The sequence below is a fragment of the Giraffa tippelskirchi genome, chromosome 13 (genome assembly GCF_054371585.1).
Source record: "Giraffa tippelskirchi isolate mGirTip1 chromosome 13, T2T-mGirTip1v1.2.pri, whole genome shotgun sequence".
NCBI classification, from domain to species: domain Eukaryota; kingdom Metazoa; phylum Chordata; class Mammalia; order Artiodactyla; family Giraffidae; genus Giraffa; species Giraffa tippelskirchi.
Window position 1 is genome coordinate 51762897 of NC_137287.1, and position 22625 is coordinate 51785521.

At 42.9% G+C, this 22625-nt stretch overlaps 1 protein-coding gene across 1 annotated transcript in view; it reads left to right on the top strand.

Annotated features, from left to right (window-relative positions):
- The window catches only part of KIF16B (kinesin family member 16B), a 394203-nt gene that overhangs the window by 335173 nt on the left and 36405 nt on the right, over nt 1-22625 (top strand). Inside the window, exon 24 of the mRNA XM_081556498.1 lies at nt 16117-16199. Coding sequence (XP_081412624.1) covers nt 16117-16153 — 37 coding nt within the window. The 3' untranslated portion in view covers nt 16154-16199. The remainder of the gene's footprint in view (nt 1-16116; nt 16200-22625) is intronic.

Genomic DNA, 22625 nt, shown 5'->3' on the forward strand with positions numbered 1-22625 from the left:
CAGAGTGGGTGAGCACTTCTTGAACTCAATTCATTTCTCATTCTTTTCCTGCTTCTTTTTTTCTAACTTTCCCTTTTCGTATGCCCCATTTCTCCTTCCTCTTCCTCTTTTTGCTTCCTTCTTCTGTGATGCTTTGATACTTGTTTTATCTCTTCGGTAAACTTTAAACAGGTGTCATTAGTCAGTGGGAGCTCTGAGTTGCTCTGGCTTACCCTGAAGGGAAAGTCGTGTTAAATGTGTCTTCCAGTGACTGCCCCCACCACCACCTCCCATTTCCAGAGTGAAGGAGACATACCTAAAAGGCACAGGAGCAACTCAGTATCGATGTTGTCATATTCTGAGTCAAGATGAGGTTCAGTGCCCTCCTCTGGATGAATCCAGAAAGTAGGTGAGGATGATGGCCAAGCATCTCACCTGGGGGATCTTACAGGGAGTGAAATGACGCTGTCTCACTCTAAGAATAGAAAATAAAAGAAAATATAATTCTAGTTTTCTTAAGACCCACCTAAATAGGTACTAATGCAGGAATTAAATAGCCAAAGGAGAGTTGCTAGCAATTTTTAGAGCTCAGAGTGAACAGAGTGGCAAATTCTTCCAACTATTTTCTTTTATAGTTAAGGCAACAGAAGCTGGTTAGGCCTAAGGGTCTTGTTGGAGGCACATGGGTATCTGATGCTGAGGACCTTTGCACTAAGTGCCCAGTTTCCACTCCTTACTCTACAACCCCATTGACTACAAGGGTCCAGATAGTTTTCTGTGTCTGCATTTTAATAACAAGAATCGAACCAGCAATCATTAGGGGCAAATGCTACACAATCAGTGAAGAGATTATTGAGTACCTGTGCTGACCTTGGTTTGAAAAGACACAAGAAGACATTCCCATAGAATTCCCAAAAGCTGGGGAAGGGGAAAACCTTCTTTGACTTCACTGAGATCTGGGGATCAGCCCTGATCTGGATACTTACTAGCTGTAAACTTGAACTTGGCCATTTAATTTCCTTAAGCTTTATTTTCCTTATTTGCAAAATGAAGATAATTATTTCTGAACTGCCTGTTTTGAAAACATATTGTGAGTCTCCAAGTATAGATGATTTAGTCCAACAAAAACATCTGTACACCTACTATGTGTAGGGTCCATTTGGCCAGACACTGGAGAGTCAAAGATCAGTATAGCAAGAACATGCTGCTTATGCTAAATGATGGAACATTCCATGTGCATAACAGAGCAAATCATTATTGTCACTACCTCAGGGCTGCTCCGTTTTCCCTGGAAGCAGGGGCTAGACTTCTATCAGTGCCCCCACAACCCACACAGCTCAGAGCTCTCGGATTTCAGTAGCTATTGCACCACATATGTGCATGCACGCTCAGTTGTGTCCGACTCTGTGACCCTGTGGATTGTAGCCCACCAGGCTCCTCTGTCCATAGGATTTTCCCAGGCAAGAATACTGGAACAGGTTGCCATTTCCTCCTCCAGGGGATCTTCCTGACCCAGGGATCGAATCCGTGTCTCCTGCATTAGCAGGCAGATTCTTTACCACTGAACCACCTGGGAAGCCCCACTGCAACACATCGTACATTATTATGGTTTAAAACAGAGAATTTTTTCTGTCTTTCTACATGTGCAAGTTTCAGGGATGATTCATGTATTGTTCTTGACGAAGAATCAGGATCCAAGAGGGAATCATGAAGGACAGAATGTTAAGGAGCAAGGGCTGAATTTCTCAAGTTGCTTCATTCCCAACTTGCTTTACGGGTCTAGATGACTCACTTATTTATTCTGAATTTGAATTTCCCTCACTCTGTTCAGGGAAGAAGAATCTTATCCCTCATACTCCAGAGGTTTCTTGAGGAGTCAAGATAGCAATGGTTATGGAAGCATTTTTAAAAATGTTTGAGTGCTAAAAAGGAAAACCTGCTGCCTACATGGGGCACCTGGAAAAGGAAGAATGAGCCAGATAAAGAATTCTTTGAAAACTCACAAATAACCAGATTTCCTGGAAAGCACACAATGGTGTTCACCAGCAGAAAGATCAGGGAGAATCACGGTCTATGAGTTATTTTTAGCAGGATAAACCCGATCTGCGCTAGTTGCCTATTGTAAATAAGCCTATTGAAATGTGTGGATTTATGGGACACATCTCAGTGGAAAATGTCTCATAACCTGTGTCATTTATTTGTTAATTTCTGTGTTCTGCTCTGGCTTGTAAACTGAATTACAAGTGAATTTGGCACTGGGTCTGATCAATGATCCATGTTGACTGTCACTTGCATGGTCTCTGTGTTATGTCAAGTGCCATCCTAGGTGAGGAATAAGAAGGCATAGGTGTCAAGGTATAGTGTAAAAAGGAGGCGTTCTGTAACTGAAATGGCTCCTCTTCAAGCATCATACAAGATCCGGGGCTGAAACTCCCCATGTAAAACCTAAGCAGGAGCAGCCCCAATGCAGCAGAGATCTGTTGACAGTCTTGGATCTTTGAGAGGGAATGCTGTTTGGCTGGGTTTGGCAATTTCTGGTAAACTTTGAATTGGAAATAAGTCTGGTCCTAGCAGTCATCAGTGAGTCCAACTGAGTCTTATTTACACTGCCTTCTGGCTTTCTCCCAGATAAGGCGTCATCATTGCATCATTTCTGAGGATCACTGAGGAGATACCTATAAAACCCAATCCAATCTTTAGGGCAAAGATCTTGTGTATGTGTGAGATCAAAGCAAGTGATAAAGATAAACTGTGAAATGATGTCTTTGCACACAGGTTTGTGGAGCTGGGTGAGAAAAGGAATCCCCTGGGGCTTTGCTGACTCAGTTACAATCAGAGGGGCAAGTTAGAGATGGATCTTGGGAGGGTTTGTTGTCCCTTGGTCCATACAGTGGGTGTGGTCACCAGTATCCACAGTCATTATTTATTTATTTTAGTTTTTATTTTATATTGGGGTTTAGTTGATTGACAATGTTGTGTTAGTTTCAGGTGTGAAGCAAAGTGATTCAGTTACACATAGACATATATCTATTCTCTTTCTAATTCTGTTCCCATTTAGGTTATTATAGAACATTTAGCAGAGCTCCCTGTGCTATAGAGTAGGTCCTTGTGTTTATCTATTTTATTTTGTTTTTATAATGAAAACTTTTATAGTTGGAATTAGCCAGCTGGACTCAGTTTAGATGATTTCAGTTTTGTTGGCAACATCCAAAGTGTCTTAGTCTGGAGCCAGTTGAGCATATGATCAGGGTGTTTATCTTAGCCACATCAGTGCCATAGAGCTTCTTCACAGCCTGTTTAATTTGCTGCTTGTTGGCCTTGACATCCACAGTGAACACCAGTGTGTTGTCTTCTATTTTCTTCATGGCTTACTGGGTGGAGAGGGGGGAATTGATGATGACATAGTGGTCAAGTTTGTTTTTCCTGGGGGCATTCTTCCGAGGATATTTGAGTTGCCTCCTGAGCTGCAGTATTTTGGGCTGCTGGGACGTGGGTGACGTCTGGATCTACTCTTTTGTTAGTGGCTGTGGATGCATTTCAACCCTGCTTCTTGGCCTTCAAGGCCTTTGCTTTGGCTTCAGCTTTGGGAGGGGCAGGGGCCTCCTTCTTTGCCTTTGGCTCCATCTTCACGAAAGGTTATCTATTTTAAATATAGCAGTGTGTATAGGTCAGTTCCAGACTCCCAATTTGTCCCTCCCCTGCACTCTTCCTTCCTGATATCCACAAGTTTGTCCTCTAAGTCTATGAGTCTGTTTTTGTTTTGTAAATCAGTTCATTTGTGTTAGTGTTTTAGATTCTGTATGTAAGTGATATCATATATTTGTCTTTCTCTGTCTGGCTTAGTATGACAATCTTTAGGTTCATTCTGTTTCATTGTTTTTTGTGACTGAGCAATATTCCATTGTATTTAAGTACCACAACTTGTTTTTCCATTCCTCTGTCAATGGACATTTAGGTTAATTCCAAGTTTTGGCTATTGTGAATAGTGCCGCACTGAACATTGAGGTGCATATTAATCAGAATTATGGTTTTCTCTGGATATATGCTCAAGAGTGGGATTGCTGGATCATAGGGTAGCTTTATTTTTAGTATTTTAGGGAACTGCCATACTGTTCTCCGTAGTGGCTGTGCCAATTTACATTTCCTCCAACATATGGTCACTCTTTATTGTTGGATTTTCCTCTCCCACCAGCCCCCACCAGCCCCTAGACCACTTATGGTTTCCTCAGGTGCCCCTTAGGACGGTAGATCCTGCATTCTGGCCTTCCTCTTCCACTGACATTATCTTGACGTGTGTGTACAGCAAAGAACAGCAGGAACGAGGTGAGCTGGACTCCCTCCCAACTGCTCTGGCTCTCTGCTCCCTTTCTTCACACAATGTCCATCACCATCCTGAAAGCCAAGGGATAGAAGTCAAGTCAGATGCAAGAGCTGGATATTATCTTTAGTCTAATACAAATATTCTTTGGGGGATTAATACAAAAAGGCAAAAAAGAAAGATTTTATCTTGGAAGCCACAGAGGCTCACTTTTGCAAGCCCCAGACAGAGAGAAAATTGGAGACAACAGTTCTCCACCTTGACTGCGGAATTACTTAAGGTGCTTTAAAAAAACACTATGCCTGGGCCCTACTCCAGACTGGTTAAATTAGAGTTTCTGAGAGTGAGACCCAGGCATGCAATTTTTAAAATGTTTCCAAGGTGATTCTAATGTATACCCATCATTACAAAGTACTGGGGTAGGAATCTTTTAGTCATTTGTTACAGTCCTTAGGAAAAAAAAAAATCAGGCGGTTAAGTGAATTTTTTGGACATAAAACAGCTCAAAGATTAAACATTTGCTATTGTGAGATAAGCTACATGAAAAGCCAACCCAGCTGCAGACTGGAACATTGTCAGCCCACCTCTGAAATCATTTCTTTTGATGTTTACAGCACTAACAAGTCCTGAGATGAGGCTGTCTGATGAGACGATGTCTAATGACCCAGGTCTGCCTATGAGCCAGAGAGACATCCTGATTTGACTTCTCTCTTTACCAGTTTATGAACTTCAGGACATTAATATTTTTACCATTTAACAAAATGACTTGTTTTGCAAGTAGGACCTTATTAGAAAGCACGAAATCCACATCACATCAGGGACATGACCCTCCCCACATTCTTCCCACTCACGCAAGAGCTGACACTTCTGTGCTCAGGAGAAAAAACACTGAACTTGTATGTTATACCAGAAATTCTGAACTCTGGGGCTAACTGGATCACTTTAAGGATTCTAGTAAGAGACATATTTGTTGTCAATGTCTGCCCTTGAAAGAGTTTCTCTCTGCTTAATTTTGGTTCTGAAGGATGATGGAATAAAGTCCACTTTAATTAAATGTATGGGAAACACTAACCTGCTTTGAAAGGCACCACTTACTTCACTTATTGGTGGTCAAGGCGTGTAGTTAATAATGAGACTTTCAGGAGAACAGGCGCAAAGGAGACTGTTTCCAGGAAATGCCCACTGTTAGGATGGGCACTGTCTTGGGACTTCCCTGGAAGTCCAGTGGTTAAGACTTTGCCTTCCAATGTAGAGGGTGTGGGTTTCATCTCTGGTCAGGGAGCTGAGATCCCAAATGCCTTGCAGCCAAGGAGGCAGCCATAAAGCAGAAGCAGTGATGTGACAAATTCAATAAAGACTTTAAAAATGGTACACATCAAAAAAAATATTTAAAAAAAGAGAAAGGAATAAAAAAAAATCAACACTGTCTTATATGTATAACTCATAGCCAATGGCCACCAAGCAATCTCAAAATTAATCCGTTATACCCTGCCTAAATACTTACTCTGTCTTCACTAGGGACTTATGTACATGTTACAAACAGTTTTTAGTTAAGCAAATGAAATTATGAAATTATGCATGTATTTCTAACTTGGGTCTCGTGCCCAATTATACATTAGTTTGGTCCCCTGATACTGAACTTTTGTTTATGCACTCCAGACTTCAAGTTATTTTTCTATATATTATTATGGATTTGCATTTCAATCCTGTGGGAAACTTAAAGAAATAAGTTATATGCTATTGCATTTATTGTGTTATTGTGAATAGTTTTATGTTACTATTTTTATTTTCCCTCCTTAAATAGACACTGGAACTTCTCTAGCAAATTACTCACCTATATAACTGCTGTTCAAGAAATGTTTGAACATTTTCAGCATAGGAAAGAAAAGATGTCATCATCAATTTGATTGGCAAAATAGCTTAGCTATGTAAGAAATATTCTGGGTTTTACCCTGAGGCTTTACTGAAGGATAAGCACTTGGAGAAAGGAACAGACAACCGCTAATGTGTCTAAATTGTCCAGGTTTACTGCAGAGCACATGGGGTCTCTGAGTCGTGATTTGACTTTATCTGCATCATAATAGGTGGCAATTAGTTAGTTATCAATAGAATGAAAAAGTAATCAATAATTTTTTAACATAAAAGAATTCACTTGCAAGCTGTGCCTTCATTATTGTTGTGGTTTTTATGTATATATTTATTTGACTGTGTTGGGTCTTCCAAGGTGGCACTAATGGTAAAGAACCTGCCTGCCAATGCAGGAAACATAAGAGACTCAGGTTTGATCCCAGGTCAGGAAGATCCCCTGGAGAAGGTCTTGGTAGCCCACTCCAATATTCTTGCCTAGAGAATCCCATGGACAGAGGAGCCTGGGCTACAGTCCATGGGGTCTCAAAGAGTCAGACACGACTGAAGCGGCTTAGCACGCACGTGTTGGGTCTTGATTGCGGCACACAGGATCTTCAGTGCGTCAGGCAGGGTCTTTCACTGTGGTGCACAGACTCTCAAGTTGTGGTGCAGGGGCTCAGGAGTGGAAGTGCATGGGCTTAGTTGCTCTGCAGCATATGGGATCTTAGTTCTGTGACCAGGGATCGAACCTGTGTACCCTACATTGTGAGGGGGATTCATAACCACTGGGCCATCAGGGAAGTCCCTGTTTGGTTTTTAAATTCTGTCTTTGCAAAACTCCTGCCTCAAAGATTATTAGACTAGAAATGAGATGGCCCCTGCAGACTGGTTAGTTGTATGATCTTGGCTAAGTCACTTTATGTACTTGAATTTTATTGGCCAGATAAGATATGAGTTATATGATCTTTTCCCTGAAAATATTTTGTTCCTAACATTGTATAACTCAAATTTTCGACATGTGTTCTGGGATCATTATATATTACTACTTTCTATGCTTTTGTCTTCATGCAGAATATCTTTAATGAGCATGGAGTTTAAAAATGAAGATGTCTTTATTCCTCTTCTGATGAGTTTTACAATTATTCACAAATACTTATTCTATTTTCAATTCCCCATTGAATTTAAATCAACTCATATGGCTTGTGGATTAACACAATGTGAGCAAAATGACACGTCACTTCTAGGATTAATAGTAAATGATTCTTTATTTGTACTCTCGCTCTTGCTACTGTGACCAGCCTGGGTCTGAGTGAAGATGTGGAATAAACCCCTAGATTTCAAGTAATGAATATGCATCATAAAGACATCATTTCTGTTTAAACCAGTAAGAAAGACCTGAGGATTGTTTGTCACTGCAGCATAACCTAACCTATCCTGTCCAGTACACCTTCATTTATCCATTTCAAGTAGTTGACAAGCAGCCTCTGGGGGAATTTACTAAGTGCCACTGAGGTTAGAACCATTGCCCCTGTAATATCACTCAGGAAGAAACTTAGCTGCCATGGAACTTCAGTTTACCCATCACTAAGCAAAATCTTACAAATGATCCAACCTGAACAAATAGCCCCAGCTAATATCGTTTCTCATCTTACTGCAAAATATTTACTAAATGTCCAATTATAGTCAGTAGTAACTTATAAGAGAATGCCTATATTTTTAGGATATGAGATTATTTGCTTACTTTTTTCTTTTCCATTGTGGTTTATTACAGAATGTTGAATATAGTTCCCTATGCTATACAGTGGAGAAGGCAATGGCACCCCACTCCAGTACTCTTGCCTGGAAAATCCCATGGACGGAGGAGCCTGGTAGGCTGCAGTCCATGGGGTCGCTAAGAGTCAGACACGACTGAGCTACTTCACTTTCACTTTTCACTTTCACGCATTGGAGAAGGAAATGGCAACCCACTCCAGTGTTCTTGCCTGGAGGATCCCAGGGACGGGGGAGCCTGGTGGGCTGCTGTCTATGGGGTCGCACAGAGTCGGACACGACTGAAGAGACTTAGCAGCCGCAGCAGCATGCTATACAGTAGGACCTTATTATTTATCCGTTCTATCAATATATGTAATAGTTTATATCTGCTAATCCCAAATTCCCAATCCATCCCTCCCAGACTCTTTCCCCCTGGCAAGTATAACTTTGTTTCTCTTTAGTGGATAAGTTCATTTGTGTCATATTATATATTTCACATATAAATGATATCATATGGTATTTGTCTTTCTCTGACTTCACGTAGTCTGATAATCTCTAAGTCCATCCATGTTGCTACAAATGGCATTATTTTGTTCTTTTTATGGCTGAGCAATGCAGTGGCTAGGGGGCTTCCCTGGTGGCTCAGTGGAAAGAATCTGCCTGCCAATGCAGGAGCTGCAGGTTCAATCCCTGGGCCAGGAAGAGTCCCTGGAGGAGGAATTGGCAACCTACTCTGGTATTCTTGCCCAGAAAACCTCATGGACAGAGGAGCCGGGCGTGCTATAGTCCATGGGGTCACAAAGAGTCAGACACAAATGAGTGACTAAACAACAATAACAGTATTCCATTGTATATATGTACCACATCTTTATCCGTCATCTGTCAGTGGATATTCAGGTTGTTTCCATGTCTTGGCTATTGTGACTAGTGCTGTTATGAACATAAGGGTTGCATGTATCTTTTTGAATTATAGTTTTCTCCAGATATATGTCCAGGAGTTAGATTGCTAAATGATATGGCAACTCTATTTTTAGTTTTTTGAAGAACCTCCATACTGTTTTCCATCATGGCTGAACCGATTTACATTCCCACCAACAGTATAGGAGAGTTCTTCTCCACACCCTCTTCAGCATTTATTATTTGTAGATTTTAATGATAACCATTCTGACTGGTGTGAGGAGGTACTCCATTGTAGTATCGATTTGCATTCTCTAAGAGAGATCATGTGTATACAGTTGTTACAAATGAAGCCACAGTGCAGATTGCAGATACTTTTATTGTTGTTTCTATTGTTATATATAACTTTTGAATGGAATAACATTTGCTACAATCAGTTGAATCACTTTGAGGGTGAGAGGTTTGGCTCTAATCCAGATATACCCAAGTGACACAAGTTCTCCAAATCAGCCATTTCAAATAATTCCCTTGAAAACAGCACTTGAAAACACACACGGTAGGAAAAAAAAAGTGTTTTCCAAGTTTGCTAATGGCTACTTTATTGTTCTCATTCTCCTGAGACCTGTTTCTCTTCTTGCTCTTCATGTTCTTCCTTTGTGACCTCACCCCTCCTGTAGCTCCTAATAAAGGGACTCAGCAAAGCAACAATACAAGATTTCCTGGACTGGTTTGGGATGGTGCAGAAAGGGAGGGTGTGTGCTGAGCTGAGCAACAGGACTAGCCACGGGGTACTGGCCTTGGATGTGTAAAGCATTCTGAGTAGATTCGAGAGGACAGAGCCTGGGAAGAGGGATGATTTGGGGAGCAGAAAGGGAGAGCCAGGGCTTGGGGATTGCACAAGCAGATCTGAAGACTAGGGGGAAATCCAGTCAGAGACCAGAAGTGCAGTCAGGAAAGGGAATTGGCAATAAAAATCAGTGACAGGGACTCTGGAGAGTCTTCCAGAGCAGATTGCTGCTTTTCTGCCAGCTTGTTCCAGCTGCTAGATCTGCTCTGCTTGCTCCAGAAACAGCTTCAGGAGCATAGTTCTGCCCCTGGGGGATTCAACTGCCATCTTGTGACCTTCTGATCAACCTCTGTATCGTCGCTTTAGTCATGTATTTCTCTGTGAGACAGTATGGACTGTTACCCACCAGGCTCCTCTGTCCATGGGATTCTCCAGGAAATAATGCTGGAGTGGGTTGCCATGCCCTCCTCCAAGGGCTCTTCCTGACCCAGGGATTGAACCCAGGTCTCCCGCATTGCAGGCGGATTCTTTCCTGTCTGAGCCACCAAGGAAGCCCATCCAGCATCTTACTTTCACCTCGATGCTTTGGAAAAGGGCCAGCAACAGAAACTTGCCCAGTAGATGTGAGTCATTCTCTACTGAAATATGGACTTCTCTGGATTCATTTGTCATATGTATTTAGTGTAAATTGCTTTGGGCTTACAATCTGGTCTCTTCTCTGGAATAAAATTGTCCCTTGTCCTCATACACAGCCTAGTCCAAAACTCTCAACAAGTGCTTATTGTGGGGCCTGGTGGTTGGCACCAAGGAGAGGTACTGGGGCAGCATGAGCCAGACTCACCGCTGACTTTATGACATCACAGAGTTGCTGGGAAGTGATGCACCTGCCTTTCTGATACCAGACTTAACTGTGAGCCCTCAGCACTGACACAGATCTCTCCAATTAAAAGCATTTAAAAGAAATCTGATGACTGGATAAAGAAGATGTGGTATATGTGAACAATGGAATATTACTCAGCCATTGAAAAGAATGAAGTTATGCCATTTGCAGCAACATGGATGGACCTATAGATTATCATACGAAGTGAATCAAGTCAGAAAAATAAATACCAACTTGATATCACTTATATATGGAATCTAGAAAAAGCAATACAAATGAATTTACTTACAAAACAGAAATAGACTCACAGACATAGAAAGCACACTTACATTTACCAAAGGAGAAAAGAGAAGAGGGATAAATTAGAGGTTTGGGATCAACATATACACACTAACATATATATAATAGATAACTAATAAGTAATAAGGACCTACTGTGTAGCACAGGGAACTATACTCAATATCTTGTAATAGCCTATAATGGAAAATAAACTTAAAGTGTGTGTATGTATTAATATAAATGTGTAAATATATGGCTTCCCAGGTGGCTCAATGGTAAAAGAATCTGCCTGCAGTGCAGGAGATGTGGGTTCCATCCCTGGGTCGGCAAGATCCCCTGGAGAAGAGCATGGCAACCCCACTCCAGTATTCTTGCCTGGAGAATTCCATGGACAGAGGAGCCTGATGGGCTACAGTCCATGGTGTTGCAGAGTCAGACGCCACTCAGCGACTGAGCATGCACATGTATATGTATAACTGAATCAGTTTGCTGTACACCTGAAACTAGCAACATTGTAAATCAACTATGCCTCAAGCAAACAATTTCTTTAAAAGATGAGGAGAGCATAAACATGAAAGAAGAACCAAAATTTACTAAAATTATGAAATCTGACTGCCCTTCCTAAGAGTTTTCAGAATTCACAGTGAAAAGCAGCATCTATGGTCCCCGCGTCTCAGCCCAAACCCCGCTGACACTAAGCCTAGTTAGAGGCTGAGTTTCTCTTGGGGAACACGAGTCACTGGGTGCATGGAGGAAGCAGCTGTGGACAGGAGCTCTTGGGCATCATGGTGTCGCATCAGCTAAGCACCAGCCCCTAAGCTGCAGCCCAGGTGGGCTGGGCTGGGAGGAGCTAGCATCTCAGGAAGGTGTGACTCCACATGATGTCAATCTGCTGGAGCCTCCCTGTTGATCTTTGCTTATAATGACTCTGCTCAGAGGACATACTTGCCACGTGCATATCGCTGGCTCAGCTCCTTAATCCATGAAAGGCCCCAGCAGGAGTTGTCTTGCACATCTGTGAACACCAGGAAATCAATGCCATTCAGCCAGCCATAGTGACCTTTTGGATACAGAGATGATTTCAAAATGGCTCATGGAAGATAACATTCAGCAGTTATGATAGTATGCATAGAATTTCCATTAATACCTTAATGATCATCTCTTGCATAAAAGGAGAAAAAGTACTAGTTCATTAGGCTTTGGTGGCAGCTCTTGGAGCTAAAGAAAGCAGGAAAGACAGCCTGACTCACAAAGAGGGTGCCAAGTGCCTATCCCCCTTGTCAAGGGTCACATCCCATGACTCCAGCCCCCCAGGAAGGGAGAGGGAAAGAGCTCCAGGGCTGGCAGACTAAAGCCAAGGTTCCTGTCTCAGATCTGTGTTATGAGTCTGCATGACAACAGTCTCTTTGAGCCTCAACCTCTCCATCTGTGGAATGGGATAATAGTACTACTTGCTGGATATAGTGCAAAGATTCAGGAGGAAGTGTTTTTTGTTGGTTTGTTTGTTATTTTTTATGTTACATCTCCAGGACTTGGCTTATCTTATAACTAGAAGTTTGTACCTTTTGGCCATCTTCACCCATTTCACCCACTCACCACCCTCCACCTCTGGCAGCCACCAGTCTGTTCTGAGTTTGATTTTTTATTTTTAGATTCCACTTACCTGAGATCATACAGCATTTGTCTTTTTCTGACTTATTTCACTTAGCATAATACCATTGAGATCCAGCTCTATCGTTGCAAATGGCAGAGTTCCCCTTTTTATTATTACATAGTGGAATAATACTCCACTATGTAATATACATGTTTTCTTGTTCCATGAACGGACAAAAGTTGTTTCCATGTCTTGGCTATTGTGAATAATGTTGCAGTGAACATGAGGGTGTAGATAGGAGGAGGTTTTGAAAACTGAAAATTGCTACTGTTTTGTTTTTTTCAATCATTCTTTCAAAAGCAATATACATCTATTTTAAAAAAAACATTGATCACAGAGATTAGCTGAAATAAGAAACTAAAAATAACTCAATCCCATCACCTGTTTTTTTAATGCATGCAGGTTTATTTATCTATTCCTTCCTTTCTAAAATGGGATTATATTGCACATACTGTTTGATAATCATTTTTTTTTAAAAAAAACTGAAGACTAAATAAGCACAGCTTTCCAAGTCATTAACTATTTTTCCTATAACTTTAAATGATTGTATAATATTCCATCGCGTGTTTGTAGCATAATCTATCCAACCAGCTCCCTAGTGTTTGACACCCATGTGGTTCTCTCTCTCTTTTTCTTTCTGTATTTTTCCTCCTTCCTTCTCCTCCTCCCTCCCTATCCCTCTTGCCCCTCCCTATCACCTTCCTCTTCCTCCCTCCTTCTTGGAAGTTAGAAATGATGCTGCTGGTTGCTTCCCCCACTGCTGTGCAGCTCCAGGAGCAGCCACATGGCTGGTTTGGCTCACCACATCTTTTGCTGGGATTTTGGATCCAGAGCAAAAGGATACAGAGAAGGCTGACAGGGCCAGAGTCCCTTCGTTCTAGCCGTGGTGCTGCCAAGCAGTTCGTGCTACTAAGACTGCTTGCATCTTCTTCCACTTCAGCCCTCATTCCTCAGCACACTCTCCCCTCTCCCTTTAGTCCTGCAATCCTGTGGGAGCTTGCAAAGCTCTTTGATGAATTTCCTTCTTGCCTAAGGTACTCATTGGCCATTTCTGCTGTTTGTTATCAAAAGATCTCCTGCAAATGCAATCAGGAAATGTGTAGATTTTACAGTACTAACCTGACTTCTTAATGTTTTAAGTTAATCAAAGGAATGGCCTACAGACATTAAAATTAAAGTTAAGACTATAATCTTGTTTATATCGGGACTGAGCTTTTTCTTCTCCTTTGTGACTGCATATTTGTCTCTGGAATTAGTAAACTTTAGTAATTTTTTTTTTTTAGCCTGTCAAGTAAATTGATATTTGTTTAATTTGCCAACAAATCTATTAGTGTCTTGGCTGGAAACTGTTGGGAAGAAGTTTCAGCCCAGACCCACTTTTTATTGGCTCTTTCTGAACCTCAGAAAAAAAGATTTACTATCAGTTTTATGGAAGCACTGGCACAACCATAACTATGATAACGCAGATGGCACAGTTATAAAATATATATGTATGTGAGCTTACTAAGCAGCACAGTTTGGTAAATAGATGTTTGGATTGCCTAGGGGAGAGAGGAACTTCAATGTGGCATGGTTTCTGTTTATCCATATGGCCTAACAGAGCAAGTGACAGGATGACTTTCCCTTCTACTCTTTTGTCTGGTTTTCTTTAAGAATCCACAGCCCTCCTGCCTCAAGAGTCCTCTTACTTTTCTCCCAGGCAAGGAGTTTATGGGAGGGGAACTCTCTTGAATGGTGGCCTTCAGGAATCCACAAAGGACCAGCCCATGGCTTCCAACTCAGAACCAAGTGATGCTAGTGATGGTGAAGGATGCTTTTCTTCACTCCCTGTCTTGCTCTGATTGGTGGGAAGGATGGTACCTATTACAACAGAAAAAAGTCTAGTCACTACAAAACAGTGTCGGAGAATCAGACTGGTTTGGGCTTTAGAAGGTGGTAGATATAGTTTTGAACCCAGCTCAGCCATTTTGACTTGACTTTGAATAATTGATCTATCTTACTATTGAACATGTTCTCCAAGCAGTTTCTTCACCTGTAAATTATTTCAAATTAATGTGAAAATTTATGAGCTAGTGATGGCTTGGTATGTAGTTCAGTTCAGCTCAGTTGCTCAGTTGTGTCCGACTCTTTGCAACCCCATGAACCGCAGCACACCAGGCCTCCCTGTCCATCACCAACTCCCTGAGTCTGCCAAAACCCATGCCATTGAGTTGGTGATGCCACCCAGCCATCTCATCCTCTGTTGTCCCCTTCTCCTCCTGCCCTCAATCTTTCCCAGCATCAGGGTCTTTTCCACTGAGTCAGCTCTTTGCATCAGGTCCTTCCAATGAACACCCACGACTGATCTCCTTTAGGATGGATTGGTTGGATCTCCTTGCAGTCCAAGGGACTCTCAGGAGTCTTCTCCAGCACCACAGTTCAAAAGCATCAATTCTTCGGTGCTCAGCTTTCTTTATAGTCCAACTCTCACATCCATACATGACCACTGGAAAAACCATAGCCTTGACTAGATGGACCTTTGTTGGCAAAGTAATGTCTCTGCTTTTTAATATGCTGTCTAGGTTTGGTATGTAGTAAGTACTTTTTAATGGTGGCCATAATATTTTTTAATAATTATATCAATATTTGCCAATAAGATATTTTGGGATTTAAAGAACTCCATAAGCTTCAAGTAATGAATCTATTGAAAGACTACATATGGGAATTAGAAAAACAAGAATTCTGGCCATATTAGGATTGAGGAAAGTGTGAAGTACTTAACAAGCAGGGTCAGGGGATGTCTGCGTGTCTGAGCCTTGCAGAGCATGAAAATGGATCATCCTTAAAATTCCACTCTGTCTACTTTGGCCAGGAAAGAGGTGACGCGGTGCCAGCTTCAGAATTAGCTTTCTTGACAGATTCCTCTTTCCACTTCTTGAAATGCTCACTCCTGGGAGATTTCCTCTTAGAACCAGCTGCCATACTGTGAATGCTGAAACCCCTTGGAGGTGTTTCAGTTCACGGCCTCACCTAAGCAGCACTGTCCACTGCTGGCCACGTGAATGCATCTACCTGAATATTCCAAACCAGCTGAATCTTCACGTGGTGCAGCCTCAGCTGACATTGGATGAATTGCATGAGGCATGCCGCATGGATCTAGACAGCTGAATGCGGCCACACCTAAGGACCCTGAGAGATAATCACGAGTGGTTTCAAGCTGCTGAGTTTTGGGGTGGTTTGTTGGGCCAGAGCAGAGGAACTGGAACAACACCAACCTTGGATACATCACGAAGTGAATGTCTCCATCAAATGGAGTGGATGTCAACTCTCCCGCTCTCAGGGTGGCTGGGGACCCCTCCTACTTGCTGCCTGCTTTACAGCGTATCGGGTAGTTTGCCTGTAATTAATGTCTTCACAGACCCATGAAGTCATGGCGTTTGAGTTACCACTTTCTTTTCTCTCTTCCTACTTCCCAGTACTTCTCAGAAATAGTCTGTCTCCTGCTTCTCAGACGAGCTAGACTTCTTCCTTTTTCTAAAATCTGGCTTCTCTTCTCTGTATCATGTTCTTACATCCATGCTTTTTTCCTGTTTATTCATCTCTTCCTGTTTCCTAGTCTTTCCCAGGTTTCCAGCTGGTCCTCTCCTCATTCTCTTTGAATCCACTGCCCTCCTCTCTTTGGCTTCCTTGCCAGTGATGACATCTGGGGCTGCTTCCTGACATCTCTCCCATCTCTGTTTCAGTGCCATGATGAAGACTCCCCACCCTCATTCTCTGTGATCTGAGACTGTCAGTCAAGATCCCTCTCGCAAACCCTCGACCAAAGGTAAGTCATGGGATCAAACATAGGCAAGACTCTTTTTTTCCTGGGACTTTGAGTCTTCAGGGGGCGGTATTGATAGAAAGTGGTGAGTATTGAGTGCAGACACTGGAAGAGAGGATCCATTTCTTCCTGCTGCCTGCATTGGGAGAGCTGCCTCTCCCAAGGGCTGCTTGCTTAATTCTTTCCTTTCGCTTTATGAACTGTTCTTCCAAGAGGTAATTTTACATGTGAATCAACCAGAATTATTTTCTGTTGTCTGGCACGAATTATTTCCTTCCTCCTCCCTCTTTTATTTTTTCTCTTGTTCACTCGCCTCCCCTCTTAGTTCTCTGTCTTTTTGTTTATTTCCGGGCTATTCTCTCATTGTCTCTTTTCATAGATGTGCATATACAAGAATTTTCTCTCTCTCTCCACCATTTCTTCCCCCTTCAGGGTCTGCTTCTTTTCTTTTTATAATTAAATTGTTTTTAAATTGCAGTCTTCCAGGCCTTGCTTGTGCGTGCCCAATCAATTCCACATGGGCCCTGCTTCCCCGGCTGGTGGGCGGTGGGGTTACAATGAAGCTGTGAGTCTCCGCCATGCCTTTGAGTTTGCCAAGCCAGAGGTTCATCCCTTCCAGCTCTCTCCCAGGATGGCTTCAGGCTCTTGAAGTCAGCAATGGCCATTTCTTGCTGCATTTCTCAGCTCTCCGAGTTCCAAGTCTCTCCTGCTGGGTTTGCAGTGGTGTCTGTACAAGTCTAGCATTAATAGGACACATATTTGGTGCTGCTTTTGGGAGGGAGTGTTTTAGAAATCTGGCAGATGGGCTTGTGTTGAAATAACTTTGGAGTGGAAACAGGAGGTCTGGACGCCAGTCCCATGGCAGACAGCCTCCACGCTCTTCACCACTCCATATGCTGCCTCTCGTGGGCGCTCGCCTGCATCTGCTCCTCTTTTATTTGCCAGCATTGGTCCTGGTCACAACTGCACACAAAGGCAGGTCACAGTCAGGATCCTCTAGAGAGAGCTTCCAGGGTTCATTTCTGAAGGATTTCTTAGGAGGGAGAAGATAAGTGATAGAAAGGCCACTTGGGAGAGTCTGGACTGGGGAGATTTATACACAGCTTCCTTAGTGGCTCAGATGGTAAAGAACGTGCCTGCCAGTGCAGAAGACCCAGCTTCAATCCCTGGATCAGGAAGATCCCCTGGAGAAGGAAATGGCAACCCACTCCATTATTTTTGCCTGGAGAATTCCATGGACAGAGGAGCCTGACGGGCTACAGTCCATGGGATCACAAAGAGTCGGACACAATTGACTCAATAACAACAACAACATATATATAGCCTGAAGCAGACGTTGTCACTGCCCTGCCTGTATTCACTTGCCACTCACCACTCCAGTGTGCCAAGCTGGTAGCTTCCCACTGCTAGCACCTGAGAATGCCTGGGGGCTTTTTCTGGCTGTGGGGTGTGCTTGTTCTGTGTGGATTGTGAGGGCAGACAGGAGTGCAGAGAAATTTACCTGGAGTTGCCTTGAACCAGTGACACATGGAAGTTGGTGGATAAATACCTCAGCTCTCCTGTCCCTGAGATTCTGTGAGAGGTGTTCCATACAGTCCCCCAGAGGTCAGCCGTGGGATGGAGCCCCAATTGTCTTCAGTGGGGACCTCATCAAAGCCCCCTTTAGCAGCTGCCTCCATCTGTCTCACTCCCCATTCCTTTCCAGCGGCCTCTGAGGTCATCCTTTCCCTGGTAAAACACTGTCCGGGAGAATCCAACCCAAAAAGAGGGTTTTCAAACTGCAGAGCCAATAGTTGGCAAGCCAGGGTGATGCTCCTAGGATAGAAAAGAGACAGTGAAAAACGGAAAACTCAAGGTGCCCCCTTGAGTGCCTCTTCATCAGTTAGTGTGTGTATGTGGGGGGAAGAGAGATGGTGGGTTGAAAATTGAAATACTGTGAAAATGACTCTAGATGAGAATACATGCTAGAAACTAGACTTCAGTACCTCTGAGTTCAACAAATCACTCAACTTTATCTGTCGAGTTTCTTTCTGAAGATAAATGGCCCAACTGACCTCACCAGGTGCCATGGTATGAAAGCATGAACTGGAAGCCATGAGCCTTCTTAGCCTATTGAAAAATGATGTCAGGTCATTTAGGTTTTTTCCTTATAAAGGTCTCATTTGTTTTTATAGTGAAATGGTTTTGATGACAGTTTCTAAAATGCCAGCATTATGCACTAAGTGTTTGCCATGAATAGCGCTGATTTTCAACAGCTATGTTCGTTATAAATTCACAGACATAAAAAGTGCCATAGTGATGAACACACATGTCCTAAGCTCTGAAATCATGAAAATTTAATGGCTGCACTTTCATTGCCCTGGGTCTTGTTTCCATTGTTGTTGTTCAGTTCCTATTTAACATTCTTAAAGCATCCACAATTGAACAAGCTGATCCTTACAAGATAGCCTGTTTTTCACTGTGCTCAGGGCTGGGACTTTGGGCTTTGATCTTTCTTGCCGCTGCACTGTGGACCAGGTTATGAGTTTTATTCCAATGCCAGCAGTCTATTGTGGGACAGTGATATTTTATGCTGGGTCTCAAGCATGTGATAGGTTTGTTTGCAGATCAAGATTTAGGAGTACAGACTCGGAGATTCAGTATTTTTGGTTTCTTCCAGGATGATTCTGGGGAATGGGTCTGAAGAGTAGAGAGGGAAGAATGGTTGGCCTTAAGACCCACAAGGAAAGGATAGAAAAGTGATGATGCTATGGGTTTCTCCATGATTGCTTTATTCAATTTCACAGCAATCCTCTCTGTGTATTCATTACGTCCATTTTTACGGATGAGGAACCTCAGGTTCAGAGAAGTGAAGTGACCCTCTTGAGATCACACCACTCACAAATGCAGAGCTGGGATGCCAGCTTGTTTGTTCGTCACTCTGTCCTATGGCAGTGTTTAGATATTTGAAGATAAGTTGCATGTAGGAACTTGCAGAACCCAATTTGTGTGGGGTTCTTCCAGAGTCACATCCTATATAAGAGGGTGGACATAGATGCTCGTGAAAGTACCTCCCAACTTTTAGGTCCTAGGATGAGCTATGAAAGGATGTTCAGTTCAGTTCAGTCGCACAGTCATGTCTGTCCATCACCAATTCCTGGAGTCTACCCAAACCCATGTCCATCGAGTCGGTGATGCCACCCAACCATCTCATCCTCTTCGTCCCCTTCTCCTCCTGCTCCCAATACTACCCAGCATTAGGGTCTTTTCCAATGAGTCAACTCTTCGCATGAGGTGGCCAAAGTATTGGAGTTTCAGCTTCAACATCAGTCCTTCCAATGAACACCCAGGGTTGATCTCCTTTAGGATGGATTGATTGGATCTCCTTGCAGTCCAAGGGATGAGCCTTGGCCAAAATGTTCTGAGTATTTTATTCGTGTTCTTATGATAGTACTAGTTTACCTCCCAAGTAAGATACTTCTGAAGTCATGAATGGTCTTCATGGTGATTCCATTTGAGACCTTCATTGGAGATCCACTGAGACCTCCACCGTGTTGATTTCAGCACAGCCAACCTTAACCTGGGTAGCTTCTTGGGGGAAGTTTCCTACATGCAACTGATCTTGTGGCATGTGGATTCTTCTGGTTCCCTTCCCAGCAAGGTAGATCCATGGAAGCTTTTTGGAGGGCTAATGAATCTTGGGCTTTCCATGGTGTTGATGCTCCATGGAGGACCACAGTAATCATGCATCTCATCTACACCTTGCAGGTAACCTGCATACCCCACACCATTCACCTGCAGACCTCAGTCTTACTGTAGTGTAGGTTATCTCCTGAGAGCATAAGCTTGTTGAATAAAGCATAATGATGGTCAATTTTGGTCAGGACTTCCCTGTTCCAGAGTGGATGGCAATAGTTGTCTCCATGAACTTGAGGAAAAGGCTTATTCTCAGGTCTAAGTATTGCAGTCTGGTCAATGAAACTATTTATTTTCTTATATGTAGTCTTATATGTCTTATATGTAGTCTACAAAGACCCATTTAGAATAAATAATAATAAATAATAAAAAGTTTTTGAATAGCTTGGGAGAAAAGTGGGTTATTTGTTTTATCATGTGTGTGTGTGTGTATATGAGTGTTTGTGTGTGTTGGTGTATCTGTCATACATGTCCATGTATGTGTGTTCAGTCGCTCAGTCATGGCTGACTCTTCTCAAACCTGTGGACTGTAGTCCACTGGGCTCTTCTGTCCATGGAATTTTCCAGGCAAGAATACTGGAGTGGGTTGCCATTTTCTACTCCACGGTATCTTTCTGACCCAGGGACTGAACCTATGTCTCTTGTGTCTCCTGCATTGACAGGAGGATTCCTTACCACTGCACCACCTGGGAAGCCCACTTGTGTATGCGCACACATATAAGCACATTTACACACATATATGTATAGGTATATATGTACATAAGAGAATCAGATCTGGGACTTCCCTAGTGGCCCAGTGGCTAAGACTCTGCACTCGCAATGCAGGGGCCTGAGTTCAACTCCTGGTCAGGGAAATAGATCACACATGCTGCAACTGAAAGATCCAACATGCTGCAGTGAAGACTGAAGATTCTGTCTGCCAAAAGTAAGACCGAGCACAGCCAAATAAAATCTTAATAATTTTCTTTTAAAAAAGAGAGAATCAGATCCCTCTGTGTGTATCTTATGAGCTGTGGTCTTCCAGGTATCAATTTGCCTGAATGGTTTCCCCACCAGAGGAGAGAGGAGAGGACATAGAGGGATCTTTGTAAGTCATCTGGCTCCTCCGAAGACTCGAAAGAAGCAGGAGAAGCGATTTTCACAAGAAATCTAGGGAGACCTGGCTGAGGAAGCAGGGCTGTGGGGGTCCCCAGGTGATGAGGGGTGCCATGGATTGGTGGAAGGGCTATGTCTCCTACTTTCTCTTGCAGCCAGACATGGCTCTGGCCACAGGAAAATCAGAATGGTGGCCAGTGCCTGGCAGTCAGGGGAGAGGATCTAGAGAAAAAGAGAGTCTCCAGATGGCACCTGTTTGGATCAAGGGCTTCCTCAAATAAGCTTTAAGGAAGGTCAGAGATTTTGTTTTAAACTCAGGGATTGGGACTTCCCTGGTGGTCCAGTGGTTAAGCATCCACCTGCCAATGCAGGGGACACAGGTTTGATCTCTGGGAGCAAAGATTCCACATACTGAGGAGCAATTAAGCCCCTGAGCTCTGTGCTCTGGAGTCGATGAGCTGCAACTACAGAAGCCTGTGCGCCACAATAAAGACCCAGCACAGCCATCAATGAGTAAATAAATAACAACCTTAGAAGTTAAGGAAAAAGCCAGAAAAATGCGGGGTATATCATTCTTTGGGGCTTCTGTGAATATTCCAGCAGGCTGATTGTGGTAGGCAGAACTGTCCTTCTCCCCTGCCCCCACTCTGACCATGAAGATCCTCTAATCCTTAGAACCTATGGATGTGTTACGTCACTTGGCCACAGTGAGTTCAGGTTGCACATACAGTTAAGGCTGCTAGTCAACTGACTTTACAACAGAGAGAAGAGCCTAGATTACTTAGATGGGCTCAAGCTCATCACCTGGGGATACGAGAAGATGCTGTGAGCCGAGGAACGTGGCCGCCTCAAGGAGCCCGAAACAGCCCTCAGGTAGAGCCAGCAAGAAAACAGGGACCTCGGTACAACTTCAAGGAGCTACATTCTGCCAGCAACCCAAATGGACAGAAAACAGATTCTTCCCTAAAACTAGAGGCTTCAGAAAGGAACGCAGCAGCTGACCTCTGGATTTCAGCCATGTCTGCCAGACTTCTTTTTTTTTTTTAATAAATTTATTTATTTTAGTTGGGGGCTAATTACTTTACAATATTGTAATAGTTTTGCCATACATTGATATGAATCAGCCATGGGTTTACATGTGTTCCCCTTCCTGAACCCCCCACACACCTCCTTCCCCATCCCATCCCTCTGGGTCATCCCATTGCCCCGGCCCTGAGCATTTGTCTCATGCATCGAACATGGAATGGTGTTCTGTTTCACATATGATAATATACATGTTTCAATGCTATTCTCCCAGAACGTCCAACCCTCACCTTCTCCCTCAGAGTCCATAAGACTGTTCTATGCATCTGTGTCTCTTATTCTGTCTCGCATATAGGGTTATCGTTACCATCTTTCAAATTCCATATATATGCATCAGTATACTGTATTGGTGTTTTTCTTTCTGGCTTACTTCACTTTGTATAATGGGCTCCAGTTACATCCATCTCAATAGAACCCATTCAAATGTATTTTTTAATGGCTGAGTAATATTCCATTGGGTATATGTACCACAGCTTCCTTATCCATTCATCTGCTGATGGACATCTAGGTTGCTTCCATGAACTGGCTATTGTAAACAGTGCTGCGATGAACATTGGGGTACACGCGTCTCTTTCA